General features: G+C 44.2%; 1 protein-coding gene across 1 annotated transcript in view; it reads right to left on the bottom strand.

Annotated features, from left to right (window-relative positions):
- Nucleotides 1-15,824, bottom strand: part of PDZD2 (PDZ domain containing 2) — a 243,996-nt gene that overhangs the window by 91,534 nt on the left and 136,638 nt on the right. The window contains exon 2 of the mRNA XM_060091616.1: nucleotides 5,795-6,296. Coding sequence (XP_059947599.1) covers nucleotides 5,795-6,296 — 502 coding nt within the window. The remainder of the gene's footprint in view (nucleotides 1-5,794; nucleotides 6,297-15,824) is intronic.

Raw genomic sequence — 15,824 nt, 5'->3', positions numbered from 1 at the left:
AACACAGTAGAAACTATAAGGGGAGAATTCAAAGACAATGATGCAAATTGCCTCACCCTGGAATTTCTTGATCATCTAATGAAGGAGCTCGGAGGAACACAAAGAGAAGCAGCAACAGGAAGCGGCAGATATTATCGGTCTCAATTGTACAACTGTCCGTAGTAAATCTAGCTGCCTACAGCTGAAAGCAGCGATCAGTTAAAAATAAAATCAGTGTCTAAAGTTTATTAGCCTAAAGCTGGCACTGGCCAAAACCCAACAGGCCAACTTCAAAACAAGAAATATCAAGTATATTTCCAACTGCCTCCTTAGGATTCCACTTAGGTATCCACTACACACACCAGTACGGTCAAAACGGGACTCTCCTTCTTTCCCATCTCAGTGGGAATAGCAACACCATGTACTCAAGCTCAAGAGGATATGCAAACCAAAACCCCATGAACTGTCTTTGACTTATCCTTCTATTTCCTACACCGCAACCACGAGTGAGATCTAAAGGCTCTTTGTGCAAAACAGATCCACCTTCATCCACCTCTGCCTTTCTTCCCTGACACCACCCTTGTTAGGGCCACCAACATCTTTAGCTTGGGTTAGCACAATGGCTTCCAATCTGGTCTCCCTTTTTATGCTTTACCTCTCACAAACCACTATTATCCATTACGCATCTAGGGTAAATGTTAACAGATATATATATATATATCATGATGCACTCAGCTTAAACCTTCCGACAGCTCCCCACCAGACTTAGAATAGGGTCCGCACTCTTTGCAATGGCGAACATGAACCTTTGTAATCTAGCCCCGTCCACATCTCCCACGTCACCTCCTAGTCCTCTCCCCATCACTCACTGTGCTGCGGTCTCTCTGCTCCTGGAATATTCTATCATTCCTGTCTGACAGCAGCTGCATGTGCTGGTTCCTCACCGGAAACATTCTGCCCCCAGATTTTGCAGGGCTGACACTCAGTCTGTAGCTGAAACATGGCCTCTTTAATGAGGTCTTTTGCCGACGACACCCAATATCAATTTGCCCCCTGCCCGTGTCACTGCGGGGCCATCTTTCATGTCACTGTTTTACTTTATTTATCGTACTTATGGTCAGCATCTAACATTCTGATTTATTTTCTTATTTATTGCTTGTGGCCCCTTATACGTGACACATGCCGCAGGACAGGAACTTTCTCTCTCATTTACAGATGGGTTCTCCAGCAGCTAGAACAGTGCTTAGCACATAACTATACTGCATAAATGTCACTGAATTAACAAATAGAGAATGGTTATCCACTAATCCTAGGGTTCTTCAAAGTTATTGAAACTGACGTTAAGAAGTTTGCCCAGATGGGAGACCTGCCTGTTTGCCAATATTCAGCGTGTGAACACAGATCCAGTTGTAGAGATGATTGAGTTCTGAAACAGATCCCGTCTAGACAGAGGGCTTGGGCCTTTGCTTCCTCATACACTGGCTTAAAGGGCAATGAGACTTTGTCAGCCTGTTGAGAAAAAGCCAAACCACGCAAAATTGGACGCTACGTACGTCTGTATTAATGTTGTCAGAGTGCTACCCTTTCCTGTAAACCCCAATTACTGTGTGAGCTCACATATGCATCTCTTCACGAAGGCAAACAGAGGGATTTATTTACCAAAACAGGGGTGGTACACTAAAGGGAGCGGCCTCGGCAGCATTTAAATGACCTCATCTGCTAGAACCCAAAATAAAATTTTACAACAGCATCTTTGCCCCAAATGTGAGAAGACACATCATCCAACTAGAATTTCACTGCAGTACATGCTCTGGCTCCAGTTGCAGACCTATTTTGAGACTGTTTGCTTATCCCTTCTTACTTAGAATGATCTAAGTAAGAAATGAAGAAACATGTCATCATAATGTCAGAGTTGAAATCCCGTAGTCATCAGACCAAAATGCTCAGTTCGGAGGTAAGAATACTGAAGCTCCGAGAAAGGACATGGCAGCCTGAAGGCCACAGAGCTGGGAATGGAAGGACCAGGACTGGAACTTGGTGCCCCATCTCTCAGGCCTGGGGCTCCCCTGTGCCTTCATTAATAAATATCTACAGAGCACCTACAGGTGCAAGGCGCTGAGCTGGGACTGAGAGAGCAAAGGCTCAGAGGCAAGAGTGAGCGTGGCCTTTTGAAACAAACGAACTCAGCCAAAGTCAGGGAGGAAAGCAGTGAGAAATGGGGGCAAAGAGTTAATCAGGAATCAGGTGATGAGAGGGCCTCACATGCTATGTCAAGCCAAGGTATTTGGGTGTTACCCCAAGGGCAAAGTGGACCACCAAATGGTTTAAGCTTTAGCGCACATGCGTGCGTACATGTGTGTGCATGCTCGTGCAGTAAGATTTGCTCTTTAGAAAGGTCCCTCTGGTTGCAGTGGGGACAGTGGGTGATGGGATGAATGCGGGAGCAGTGAGACGGGTGGGAGACTACTGTGACCACTCAGGTGAGAAATGAGAGCAGCCTGGCCCTGAACTAAAGCTGTCGGAGGGAGCACAGAGAAGTGGAGCAGACAGAGATCTTGAAGGGAGCAGCAGTTGACAGGACTGGTGGCTGACTGCATGTGGTGTAAGGGAGAGGGCAGCATTCCTGCTGACTCCACGATGCCCACTGTCTCAATCTGCCTGGGTGAAGGCGTTTCCCAGGATGTGGGGCTGTCAGTGCAAAACCAGGGAAAGCTCTGCACAGACCAGGGCTAGTGGTCACTACTTGAATCTCAGGTTTCTGGCTTGGGCAGCTTTGTGGATGGTGAGACCTGGAGTGTTGGAGCAGGCTTGGTGGTGCGGGAAAGCAATGCATCGAGTTTCAGGCATGATGTGACATATCTAAGATTGGAGACATCCTGTACGTGGTTGGTAGAAAGCTCGAGGGCTCAGGAGAGAGGTGAAGGCAGACGTGAATTTAGGAGACATTACCATGTAGAAGGATATAAGTTCACCCAGAGACCATGGGGACTTTCTAGAAGAGGACCATCCTCCTGCTGCCTCTGCTTGACACAAACAGGGACCACCCAGGAGAAGTCCTCAGTGTGATTCTCCTTCTGAGTTTCACATACTTTCCTGCAGATTCAGACCTGGGGAAGCCTTTCTGAGGTCTCTGCTGAACCACTTACAGGAAAGAGGTCTGGTACTGCACAGGGTGGATTTTGGGTACTAGGGTAAGACCACAAATGGACCCGTAGACACACACCAGCTGTGAATAAACTCCCCTGACTGGCAAACGGTAGAATTCTTTTTTTTTCATTGTTATGTGACTAAGTTTGGTTGTATTCGTTTTCACCATGCAGCATTACAAAAATACACATGATGTATATGTCACCTTGGATGAGTAATGATCTTTACTAGAGAGTAAGGAATTTTGAACTCATTTCTAAAATTGCTTATCTATGTCCTAGGAGATTCTTGTGCTTTAGAAGATGGGCCCAAGTTTTTAAAAAATTAATCTGTTTGCATGTGTATCATTATGTGTTAATATTTTACAGAAACAAGCCATTTTTTAAAAGGAGATATTTGTTAAAAGGAAATATGTTTCCTATAGGTCCATTAAGGCAGAACAGAATGTAGAAAAAAAGCCTGAGGATTTATTTTCCTGTAAGAAATAACAGTCTATGAAAAAGAAGTACCTGACAACTAAAAATGGTCTGAATGATTATAAGCCTTGTCTGTAATTTATTAAGTCTTTGTAGATATATTAAATCATTAAGAAAGCAGAAACGGAACAACGCTGACATGTCTAATCTCCCATTATTCAAATGGAATGGAATTTTACCCCAAGGCTTAAGAGGTAAATAGCTAATTTTTGTTTTTCTGGAAATTCCATTTTAGCATGACCTTGGGCTCGTCCTGGAGTAAAAATATAAATCTATTCATACCAAGAACCTAATCAGACTTCTGTTAGGTCTATTGGTCCCAGTTTGGGTGATGCCAGGGTGCGGAGGAAAGCTGTGAAGATCTATTTCTTGCCAACCCTATCAATCCCAGGTAAATGCATCTAATGAGGCTATTTCTGGGGTTGAAGAGGGTACTGAAATATTCATGCCTGAGAAGGTGTGTGGCCCATTCTGACTTTCTAAGACCAAAAGTACAATCCAGGGTCAATAATCAATCTATAGATTTAGAACAGTTATGAAGAATTCCAGATGGCAAGTCTCTCCTTGCTATAGGCATGGGGCTTCAAAAAAAAAAAAAAAATCCCCAAGGTAATAGATCATGGTTTGGTTTTTTCACCCTTCATTTGTATCTTCTTGGACATTTGACCTTGAGTACAAAAACCAGGCAAGGGAACTCTGGTATGTGCAGTCTTAAGATAGTCTAATCCAGAAATTCAAGTTTATGCTATTGCCTTCAATCAGGATGAGCAGAGGAGGGTATTCTCTTAGAAGTCTGGTGTGGCGTTTTTTCTTTTAAACTCATTCCAAATAATTTCCACTGTGTCCTAGGCCAGATGAAAACCTATTCTTTGGACTGAATGTGTGAGATTCCACCCTAAACTTTGGTGCCTTAAAACTTCAAAATGAACCAGTACCACCCATTTGGTTTTTGCACCTTAAGCTTTCTGCATATTCACAATCATCAGAAGAAAAAAAATCACATCAACATATAGTATTCATTGATCATATTATACACATTATAATATTTGTATTTCCCTTAATCCTTTTTGGGGGGAGGGGCATAAAACTGGTAGAAAACCATGAATAGAAACATTAATTTTTTGCTTCTCATTTGTTTGTAAATTCCATCTATAAATATACCTTCTCTGTGTAAGGCTTTATGATGATCACCCAGCTCCTCAAATGAAGGAACATGGTCCCTTAAGAGAGGGGTTATTTTTATTCTTCTTAACCCATTATACAGATTGGCTACAGTTGCAGAAATATGCATGAAATAGCCTTACTAGAAATTACATTCACTCCTAGGGCACCATTTCCCAGGCTGCAAAGCTGAACTCAATACTTCCTCTGTGCCCATTTTCCATCTTTCCAACTTCCTCTTTCATCCTTAGAGGGCATCTCCTGAGTCAGAAAAGAAACCAGTCAGGAACCATCTAGCTAGCTACTGCTTTTTTAGGAACCCAGAGGAATACCTGGCCAAGAGGATTCTTGGAACAAGCACGCTGACCCTAAAGAAATGTAACTTAACAAGACAGTGTTGGTTATGATGGGGGAGATGATATGAGGCTAGAAGCGTGTCTATCACCATTCAGAACTAGACCACATCTGCTTTGACTTTAGGTGAGAGCAGCTCTGACCATCACAGCTGGATATCATAGTATCAGAGATTTCTGTGAAGTTCCCAAACTTCACTGGAATTCAGCAATATAATAATACTATCCCATGAAAATGTCACTGGTTTTGAAATGTTAAAAATAAAAGCAGATGCTTCCCTGCAGGTTGGACATCCTTCCTGTGTAATACCAAGGCTTGGATATTTATGCTATCAGTGGTCACCAGGAATTCTTGGCCTTGCAGTGGCAATTCCACTGGTGACAGCAGTGATAAATAATGATGCAGTTCAAGTACTTTATCTGGGCCTCATATGACTCAAATTATACCACAGAAGGCTTGAATTTTCCACTTAGGATAACTCGACTAGCTCTTTATTTAAGTGTGATAAAATGACTTGGTTTTTTGGTTGTTACTGTCATGTCCTATGATCTCTTATCTTAATAAATCTTTCAGTTTCTAAATGCAAGGTCATCTTAGATGTATTTTCCAAACCTTAAATGCAACTGCAAACAACATTTCATTGAAAATTCAGGTTCTACCACCAAAGCAAACCTTACCCGTGCCAGGCAGTCGCTGGATTGGAAGTCTGTCTTCCCAGATTTTGAGAAGCGGCGTCTGTCATTGCTTGTGGGCAGAGGGCCGTCCGTCTTTGCAATCCTAGGCTCCGTCCCTTTGTCCAATTCCGACCTCTCTAGATGGGATCCAGCCACCTCCTTGAGCGGATCTGGGCCATTTTCTAGCTCAAAAATATGACCGTTTCCCAGTTCAGGGTCCAGGCCATTGTCTAGTTCAGACACAGGGTCACTGTCCAACTCACAGCCAGTGCTGCTCTTGGATTCTTCAGTGGCTTTGTGGGTAGAAGGCCTGGCAATAACCCCAAACTTTCTTGCTCTTTTCCCCTTTTTCACAGCTCGGTCCCCCAGCTCCAAGGTAGGCGTCTCTCCTGGTTCGGAGCTGTTGCTACTGTTGCCGTTATAAGGAGAATGGACTTGGTGCTTGAAGCGGCGCAGCATGATCAGGTAGATGAAGCCGCCATTCCAGCACTGCTCAGCCAGGTAACTGCAACGGACAGAGGGGGGTCAGAGAGGGGCTGGTTAAAACCCTCCAAACATCCTCCAAGAACAATGCAGCGGGTTGACGCATCTGATGGCCCACACAGGACCCATGTGACTAAAATCCTGGCCAACAGATTGAGGCACTAAGCTTCTTAAAGAGGCTCCGCACTTCATTCACTCTTTTAATCTATTTAATTGTTGATGCTAAAAATAACACCCAAACAAACCATAAAACCACCATGAACTGGAAATGACTCATGAGAGTACCCCACAAAGGTAGTCAGAGAAGGATTTTTCTATTAACAGAGCCAATCCTAATATATCATTAAAAAAAAATTATTCTCCATTCGCTCAACAACTTGTTACATCGGAATGATGCCAGCTTCCCATTCATAACGTTCTGATGGGATAGCACTGCGAGTCCCCAGGGGAAAATGGATAAAATAGATTGGGGGAAATGTACACTTCTGCTCACAGGATCCAAAAATGAACTGCATGATGCAAACTATTATATACAGAATAGAGAAAAAACAAGGTCCTACTGTATAGCACAGGGAACTATATTCAATATCCTGTGATAAACCATAATGGAAAAGAATAAGAAAAAGAATGTATATACATGAATAACTGAATCACTTTGCTATACAGCAGAAACTTACAGCAGAAATTAACGCAACATTGTAGATCAACTACACTTCAAAAAAAAAAAAAAAAAAAAGCCACAGATTGGAAAGAGCCGAAGTGGAAAAAAACAATCAGCTGCACAAGAGGAACTTTTGCCTCACAGCAGTTAAAGGGAAAAGAAGGTCCTGAGTTGGGGGCGGGTAGAAGGGGTTGGCTGGTATTAAGATGCAGCCAGTAAAGAAGCACAGCAAGTGTGTGCGGCATGAAATGAGCATCAGATTCATTTCTCGGTAATGGTTCTAGTTTGGTTGTTCATAGCACACGTGAAGTGTCATTTCCAGTCTGGGCATCACGTGAAGAGGAACACTGACAAAGTGGAAAACACAGACATAGGGCAACCAGGAGGAAGACGGCTGCTGGAAACTGGGGCAACCAGGAACAGTGGGAGGAAGGAGGGATGTTTAGCCTGAGGAAGACGAGGGCCAGGCTCAGTCGTTTTCACATGTTTCTGAGGACTGCCAAACACTTAGAAGCAGGAAACCATATAACTGAGATAATGCACGTGAAGCCTGACATACAATGACTCCTCCAGATCTTAAAGAATAACAACAGAACCTCACACGAGATGAGTAATTAGCGGCATCCAGGACCAGATCATTAAAGTTTCAGCAAAGAAAACACTTGCTCAAAGTCAGGAAGCCAGGCTGGGCTGGATCTCCCGCCAGTGCCACCCGAGATAAGGAAGCACAAACCCCAGATGAGCCCAGGGGATGCCTTCACCACTGGGATCTTGCCACACACTACACGTCACTGGTTCCCAAGCAAAGAATGTCAACCACCAAATCCTTAATGAGTCAGACCTGCTTCCCGGCTTCAAGCCCCACAAAGAGAAGGCCTGGGGCTCTGTTGCCTACATCTTCAATGCAATGTGGAAAACAGAACTTTTCCCAGTATACCAAACCAGACTTGAGAGCTGGGGCAGTCAGTATGTGGGAAGGGGGCCAGGTCGTAAGGAGAGATGACCAGTCGTGTTTGAAACGTACTAAGTTCTGAGCCAAGGGCGTATATTCCCCCTACCTAATGGTCAGGGTAATGCAATGACAGTGACTGTCTAACCGAAGAAGAGAACAATTCTGAATTTTTGCCTTGGAGTAAAGTAAACAAGAGAGAAGAGTCCTCAAACATCAACCAGAGCTAGTAAAAACTTTCTTTGATCCTGGGCTATAAGCCAAGGTAATGAACTTACACATAAAAACCAGGTAGATAAAAGATACTGTACAGACTTCAGGTTGTTCTGTGAACTACAGTGAGAGGAAGAGGCATGAAGACCTTTCTAGACTGGAATCTAGACATTGAAAATGAATCCTGGTTCTCCGCACCATTTTTCTACAATGTTTAGATTTTACTTCTTGAATTGTGTATTTTTTTTCCATACTGGATAAAAATCTTTTAAAGATATAAAATCATAAGAGTAATTAGCCAGGTTGTAAGGGTTTCCCCTGAACAACCACTACTATTAATCCAATACGTATGCTCAGATGTTATGAAAAACAGGATGGGGTAGGAAAAACAGGACCAGGTTGAGAGTTAGACACCCAAGTTTTTGTCATAGATTTGGCCCAACCATGTAAAACAATGGTAATTACACCAAATTTCCATTGACTGATGAATGGATAGACAAAATACAGTATATCCATATAATGGAATACTATCCAGCAATAAAAAGGACTGAAGTTCATGCTACAACATGGGTGAAGCTTGAAGCATTATGGTAACTGAAAGATGCCAGGCCACAAAAGGCCATATATCATTCCATTATCATTCCAATCTGTCCAGAATAGGCAGATTCATTGAGGTAGAAAGTAGATTCGTGGTTGCCAGGAGCTGGGGGGATGGGAGAGAGAGGAGGATTGAGACTGACCGCTAATAGGTACAGGTTTTTTGCGGGGGTGATGGAAATGTTCTAGAATTAGATAGTGGTGATGGTTGCACAACATGGTGAATATATGAATATACCCACTAAACTGTACACTTTAAAATGATGAATGTGATGTTATATGAATTATTTCTCAATTAAAAAAAAATAACAGGGCTTCCCGGGTGGCAGAGTGGTCGAGAGTCCGCCTGCCGATGCAGGGGACGCGGGTTTGTGCCCCAGTCCAGGAAGATCCCACATGCTGTGGAGCGGCTGGGCCCGTGAGCCATGGCCGCTGAGCCTGCGCGTCCGGAGCCTGTGCTCCGCAACGGGAGAGGCCACAGCAGTGAGAGGCCCGTGTACCGCAAAAAACAAAACAAAACAAAACAAAAACAGCAAATGTAATAACATTGGCCAAGTTTTGAATTTATTCTTTGAGTGGATGCTCCTTAAGAACTCTCTTGACAAAAGAAGCAACTGAGGCTCAGAAATATTAACTAAATTGCCCAAGTTCACATAGCTGCCACTGGCAGACCCAGGTCTTTCTGCTTCCCAACCATGCACGTCCTCAGTGCAATTCTGCTTCTTAAATCATAACCATCCCTGTGCTTCAGTTTCCTCATCTGCACAGTGAAGGTTGTAAATAGATCATCTCTAAGTTGCTTTCGACTTCCAGGGATAGGAGGATCAAGCCATCCCAGTGATAAGGATAAAACAAAAACCTGGAAAAACAGAAGCAGTCCTTTTATGTCCAAGTCATCCTAGGCCTCCAGGACATTAACCATCAACCTGAAAAAGATTTCACCTGGAGAGGCAATTCCTCTAAAACTGCTTCTGGGACTCTACTTTTTGTACTAAAACTCTGGACAACTTGATTTGGATTGTCCACAGGGACCTTCTTTTCAGCACCAAAAAGGCTGGTCCATTGATTCGGAGTACAAGATCTTGAATATCTTTCCCATCTCTACTCTCACGGGCATTCCAAGAACCTTGGAAGGTTCCATGACTGACAGTCTTTTATTCCTTCAGGATCCACACTCAGCAAAATTACAAAGCAAGAGGAGTTTATCTCTAGTTTTGCACTGTCTCCCTGTCCTTCCCTGGCTTCCTAGCAATAAATAAGATCCTGACACCTTCAGGGAACTGTATGACAGGTTGCTGTATTCCTTCCTGGACACTGCATTTTCTAAGGTCATCCCGAAGGCAAAGTGTAATGAATGAATTATGGACACCTGTAGCAAGTTAGTGAAAAAGAGACCATTAGGCAGCGGGTAATTTTCTTACAATTCTTTGAATCACCTTAAATGTAAGGCTGCCACAGCCCTCTCCATCTGTATTTAAATGACTCGCCTAACTTTTCCTGCATCTGCCTGGCTCATTCATACTTCCAAATCCCCTTTCCTGTTCAGTAGGATTCTTACCCACCATTAGAATCTTTAAACTTCAAAGTCAACATTAGAGAAACCAGAAACGAAATACAATCACGTGACTTAGAAAAATAAAAGGTCTCCTCTTCATTAACAGCAGGTAAAATTAGCTTTTCAGAAGCTTCTCTACCATACGATTATTTTTTGGTTTCTTCCAAAAATTTGAAACTGTCCTCTGGCAAGTAAAATTATTCACTCAATTCAATTAAAATTTATTTGATTTTGACCATCCCAGGCTGGCCTTAAGGTAAACAAGGAAAGGCCAGAAAGGAGGGTCTGAGCTCTAGCCTAGAACATTCCCTCTGGAATGTGTTGTGGTTCTTCATTTCACTCGGCCTTTGCAGCATCATGTCTGACTAGATCCCTTCCTCCTCCTTTCCCTCAAAAAGTGCTTTATCCAAAGGAAAGTTGAAGTACCTTCTCTGTTTCTTAATGCTGTCATAATTCTGGAGTCTGGGTTCTGCAGGGGGTGGGAGCCTGGTAAGGGGATGGAAGGTGAGATTGGATGTTTGGAGGACCTGAAGGGATAGAGCTGCCTGGAGTCTGAAGACCAAGATGGATATGGGGCAGGAGAGAAGAGAGAGGCAGAGACAGGAGAGATGCTGGAAGGCCAAAGACACCCATTATTTACCCATTAGTCTGATTCTATCAAAAGAGGGCTGGAGGGAGCTGTACAATTTTGATATTCAGGACTGTTTTGCCAAAGCCCTTGGAAGGGGCGATCTCCAGGTACCTCTAGAAATCATCGTGGGGCTCCAGCCATCGATCACTGACGCCTGGCGCATGGTGTGAACCCACGGGGCGGGGGGAGCACCAGGCAGAACCGTGGGCGCACGTGTGCGTGTAACTCAGAGGAACTGGATTGCCATTACTGGACCCTGGCCTATACTACAGGGGCTTGTATAACTCAGAGAACCCATAAAAGAATTCTGGAACTTTTCACCAAAGCAGTTATTCTTACTTCATCTGAGTATGTCAGGTCCCCAGTACAGACAGCAGGAGACTAAACACTGACTGCAAGAAGATGTTTATAGACAAGTTATTATCTAGGGTCTGAGTTTTCTAGAGGGAGACTAGCTGCTGATAGCCACCCTGTCTAACACACAGGACAAACAGAGATCGATTGCTCTTGCCTATGATTTCCTCTCGCCTAAGAAGTGATGGGAGGCTGAAAAGCTGTTCGTGGTCCTTTGAAAACCTGCTAAACCTAATTAATCCAGAGGGCTGTTTGAGGTTATAAATCTGTACGTTCCCAGAGAACAATACGCTGAGAGGAAGTGTTAAATATATAGATTAATTCCCCAGTGACGTCTTGGCTGGGAAACAGAGGGAGGCAAGTTTGGACAGCTCTCCAGGAGGGGATGGGAAGATGATAAACATCATTTCCCTGAGTCATTTAGGAACTAGGTTCCCCAAGGGTAGTCTCTCTCGGGTGTTGCCTACCAGCTACCTTGAATTTGGGGCACGCTTCTCCCAGATTCTATGACCCTCCTTATAAAGAGCCAAACTTTCTTTGGGGGAGCCTGAAGGCAGGATTTGGGTGCTGAATATCATGGTGGTCAGAGTGACTGATACCCTTGGTGCGCACCTAAGGCCCCTTCGGGAGAGAGCTCAGTCTCCTTCCTCGCTAGTTCACAGAGGGGAAAGTTAGCTCTGAGCAGATGCAGGAAGATGGGACTCAGGCACCAACGAGGATTTGAAAATACATCAGCGTCTAGGCCTAGTGTAGAAGTAACTAGAACACTGTACTCCAACTGCTGGGTAGGGGAGGTAACTGAGGAAGCCAATTTTTACTAGTTCTCACCTCCACTATTCACCACAAATGCCTGGGTTCAGCGACTCTCCCCTCCTCTCTCTTATCTGGCGTCCAGAGAAGATGAATAAATGAATATGTTCTCTTTATTACAAAATGTGTAGTTATTATTTTTTATCATAAAATTTGGATTGAGATACACAGGTTGAGAGTGAAGAATCAGGGTGAATATTTGAAAAAAAATTTTTTTTTCCGACCTATGATACAAGGTTAGCCATTCGAACCCAAACCAAATGATGATCTACCGAAACCTGTAACCTCCACAGGATGTAGTGGTGAAATTTAAATCGTACCCATCTATACACCAGGACAGAGGTCCACATTGCCCTAGGGTAACTGGGATGTGGGGAAGAGGTGCAAATATGCTGATCCTCTGGCTACTGCTATTTCTATGAATAATAAACTGTCTTTCATCCCTGATCCAGGAATCTTCTATCTTCTGCTGGCATCCATGAAACTGTGGCAGGCTAACTCGTTAGCTTACTAGTTGGGTAAAATCATAGTTCTTGACATGTAGCAGAACAATACACCGACTAACTCAGTTTATACTTGATCTTGTTCCCCAACATCAAACTTATCAAAGGAGCTCAGTGACATATTATCCTTCACACCAGTGACTAAGAAATAAAAATCAGTACATACCTTACATCAAAACAATATTGAAATTAAATCTTTCAGGCAGAATCAAACAGAGGTGGAATTATACTAAGAGGAGTCATAAAGAGAGTGGGTGTTCTAGCCTCTGATTCCACAAATACTGATTAAATTCAGTGTGTCAGCCTCGAAGGCAGCAGCTACATTTGTGTCCATCAGCATTAAGTATACACGGCTCTGCCTTTACCCTGCTTAACTTTCATCTCCTGCAACCACTGGCTGCAATATCCATTCTGTGCTGAAGCAAGAGCTGGTTCTCTTTTTGTTTGCTCTGAAGAGCTTCTGGATGTAAAGGGGTACAGGTAGGGAGGACACTGCAGAAAAATACTCGATAAAAAGCAGCTAAATCATTTGATCACTGAAAAAATTAGTTTGAGTTCCATGCAACAAGGTATCATTGATTTTCATATTTATCTTAAAAATTCCCCTCTCAAACTAACAAGATTAATTTAAATTCACCACCCTCACAGCAAAGTATCTCTACACACCAGGACGCATTCCACATTTTCAACTCCAATATAGCTTTAACAGGAAGGAACGAGAAGCGCGGCCCTTGCTATCATGTTGCAATAGGTTGACATGAAGTTTCAGTTTTCCTCCAAGGTTTTCTTGTACCTCATGTCTTCATGAATCAATAAAAGCTTTTTGAAAAGCACCCATACACAATTGGGAAATAGGAATTCAGAAGCTGAATTAAGGAGAAAATGCCTGATCAACAATAAGAACTGACCTTATAAAACACACTGCAGAGATACTGCCCCACAAAAGACAACCTCTAGGCTTCTATCTGCAAATGACTGCATTTCTTTATTCAATTACTGTGAGTGAATCAGCGTTTCTTTTTTTTTTTTTGCGGTATGCGGGCCTCTCACTGTCGTGGCCTCCCCCGTCGCGGAGCACAGGCTCCGGACGCGCAGGCTCAGCGGCCACGGCTCACAGGCCCAGCCGCTCCGCGGCATATGGGATCCTCCCAGACCGGGGCACGAACCCGTATCCCCTGCATCGGCAGGCGGACTCTCAACCACTTGCGCCACCAGGGAGGCCCTAGCGTTTCTTGTGACTATATGAGATCAACCTGCAGTCTATACAGAATCCAATTAGAACTTCAGCCACACAGCTTTGCTAACTCACACTGATGATGTTGGCCACATTTTCCCTGGGGGCAGAGGGCACGCAGGTAAAGTCAGACTTTGCTGTACATAAATGAATCAATTTCACCTCATGAGGGAACTGATAAGCTCAGACGCTCTACATAGGAACTCCTTTCACTTCCTTTTCACTCATGACATAATGCTATTTTTTTTTTTTACAGAATTACTACTTGCTCATTACAAATTCATTCATTCATTCATTCATTCACTCATTCGACAAATAGTTATTGAATATCTACTATACGCCAGGCACTGTTTTAGGCATTTGGGGGCACAGCAGTGAACACACTGATGCCCGTCTTTGTGGAGCTCACAGTTTAGCAGGGGCAGAAAGACAATTAAACAATAGACTTATTAAAATAAGCATCCAAGGGCTTCCCTGGTGGCGTAGTGGTTGAGAGTCCGCCTGCCGATGCAGGGGACGCGGGTTCGTGCCCTGGTCCGGGAAGATCCCACATGCCGCAGAGCGGCTGGGCCCATGGGCCATGGCTGCTGAGCCTGCACGTCTGGAGCCTGTGCTCCGCAATGGGAGAGGCCACAACAGTGAGAGGTCCGCGTACTGCAAAAAAAGAAAAACAAAGAGAAAAAAAAAAGCATCCAAATAAATAGCATGTTAGAAGGTGAGACATGCTATGGAAAATGGAAAATATTGACTAGGATAAAGAGGATTGAGTATGCCAGGAGCTGGAAGAGTCAGACTGAAATTTTAAGTATGCTGAGCAAGGACTTGAAGCAGATGAAAGACTTGGCCGCGCAGCTGCCTGGGAGAAGATGTTCCAGACAGAGGCAAGAGCCAGTGCAAAAGTGGTAAATTGGAAATGTGCCCAGTGTGTGTGGAGCAGCAAGGAGGAGAGGAATGGGGAGGGGTGGTGAGGTAGGAGAGATACCAGGGGCCAGTTTACGCAAGACTGTCGTAAAGTCTTGTGCAAAATGGGGAGCGCTAACTCCCCTGAGCACAGGAGTCATGTGATATGTAGTCATGATGTGGAGTCACGTGATGTTTTAAAACGATCCCTTCATTTCTGTGTTGAGAATAGACTATTGGCAGAGCAAGGGTAGAGGGAGACCAGATATTCAATCATCTTCAGAAATTCCAGTGACAGAGAAGCTGGCTCAGCGCAGAGTAGCAGTAGAGAGGGTTAGAAGTGGCCAAAATCATGATCAGTTTTTGAAGGCAGAGTCAGCAGCCTTTGCTTTTGGATCTGACACAGGGTGTGAGAGGAAGGTGGTGTCTAGGTGTCTGGCCTGAGCAACCATAAGGATGGAGTTGCCATCACCTGAGGCTGGTAGAGTAGCCTTCTGTGCGGTGGGGCTATCTGACCTATTCTGATGCACAGATCTATTCTGGAGTTACGTTCTGGATGAGCTGAGTCTGAGATGCTCGTGTGGTGGTTGTGTGGGCAGCTAGATATCTGAATCTGGATGTTGGAGGAGAGGACTGGTTTGGAGATAAAAAACTGGGAGGTATCAGAGTGGTGATGATATTGAAAGCCTCCTGAAGATACATTCTTTTAGGTGGACTTTCTGGGTCCAATGTTCTTGCTGGGTCAAAAGCACAGTCAAATGTTTTGTATGTCTTTCCAAGCTTTCCTCTAGCAAGGGGTATGACAATTTAGAATCCCACGAGAAGTGTCTTAGAGAACCACTTGTCACTTTTTTTTTTTTTTTTTTTTGGTGGTACGCAGGCCCCTCTCACTGTTGTGGCCTCTCCCGTTGTGGAGCACAGGCTCCGGACGCACAGGCTCAGCGGCCATGGCTCACAGGCCCAGCCGCTCTGCGGCATGTGGGATCTTCCCAGACCGGGGCACGAACCCGTGTCCCCTGCATCGGCAGGCGGACTCTCAACCACTGCGCCACCAGGGAAGCCCTGTCACTCTTTTTAATCTCTGCCAGTCTGATAGTCAAGAGCTAGCTCATATCCTAATTTGCAAGTCAGTAATGATCACTG

This window comes from Mesoplodon densirostris, chromosome 3, assembly GCF_025265405.1.
Source record: "Mesoplodon densirostris isolate mMesDen1 chromosome 3, mMesDen1 primary haplotype, whole genome shotgun sequence".
NCBI classification, from domain to species: domain Eukaryota; kingdom Metazoa; phylum Chordata; class Mammalia; order Artiodactyla; family Ziphiidae; genus Mesoplodon; species Mesoplodon densirostris.
The sequence above is the reverse complement of the archived record's forward strand: the minus strand, read 5'-3'. Positions and strand labels throughout refer to the sequence as shown.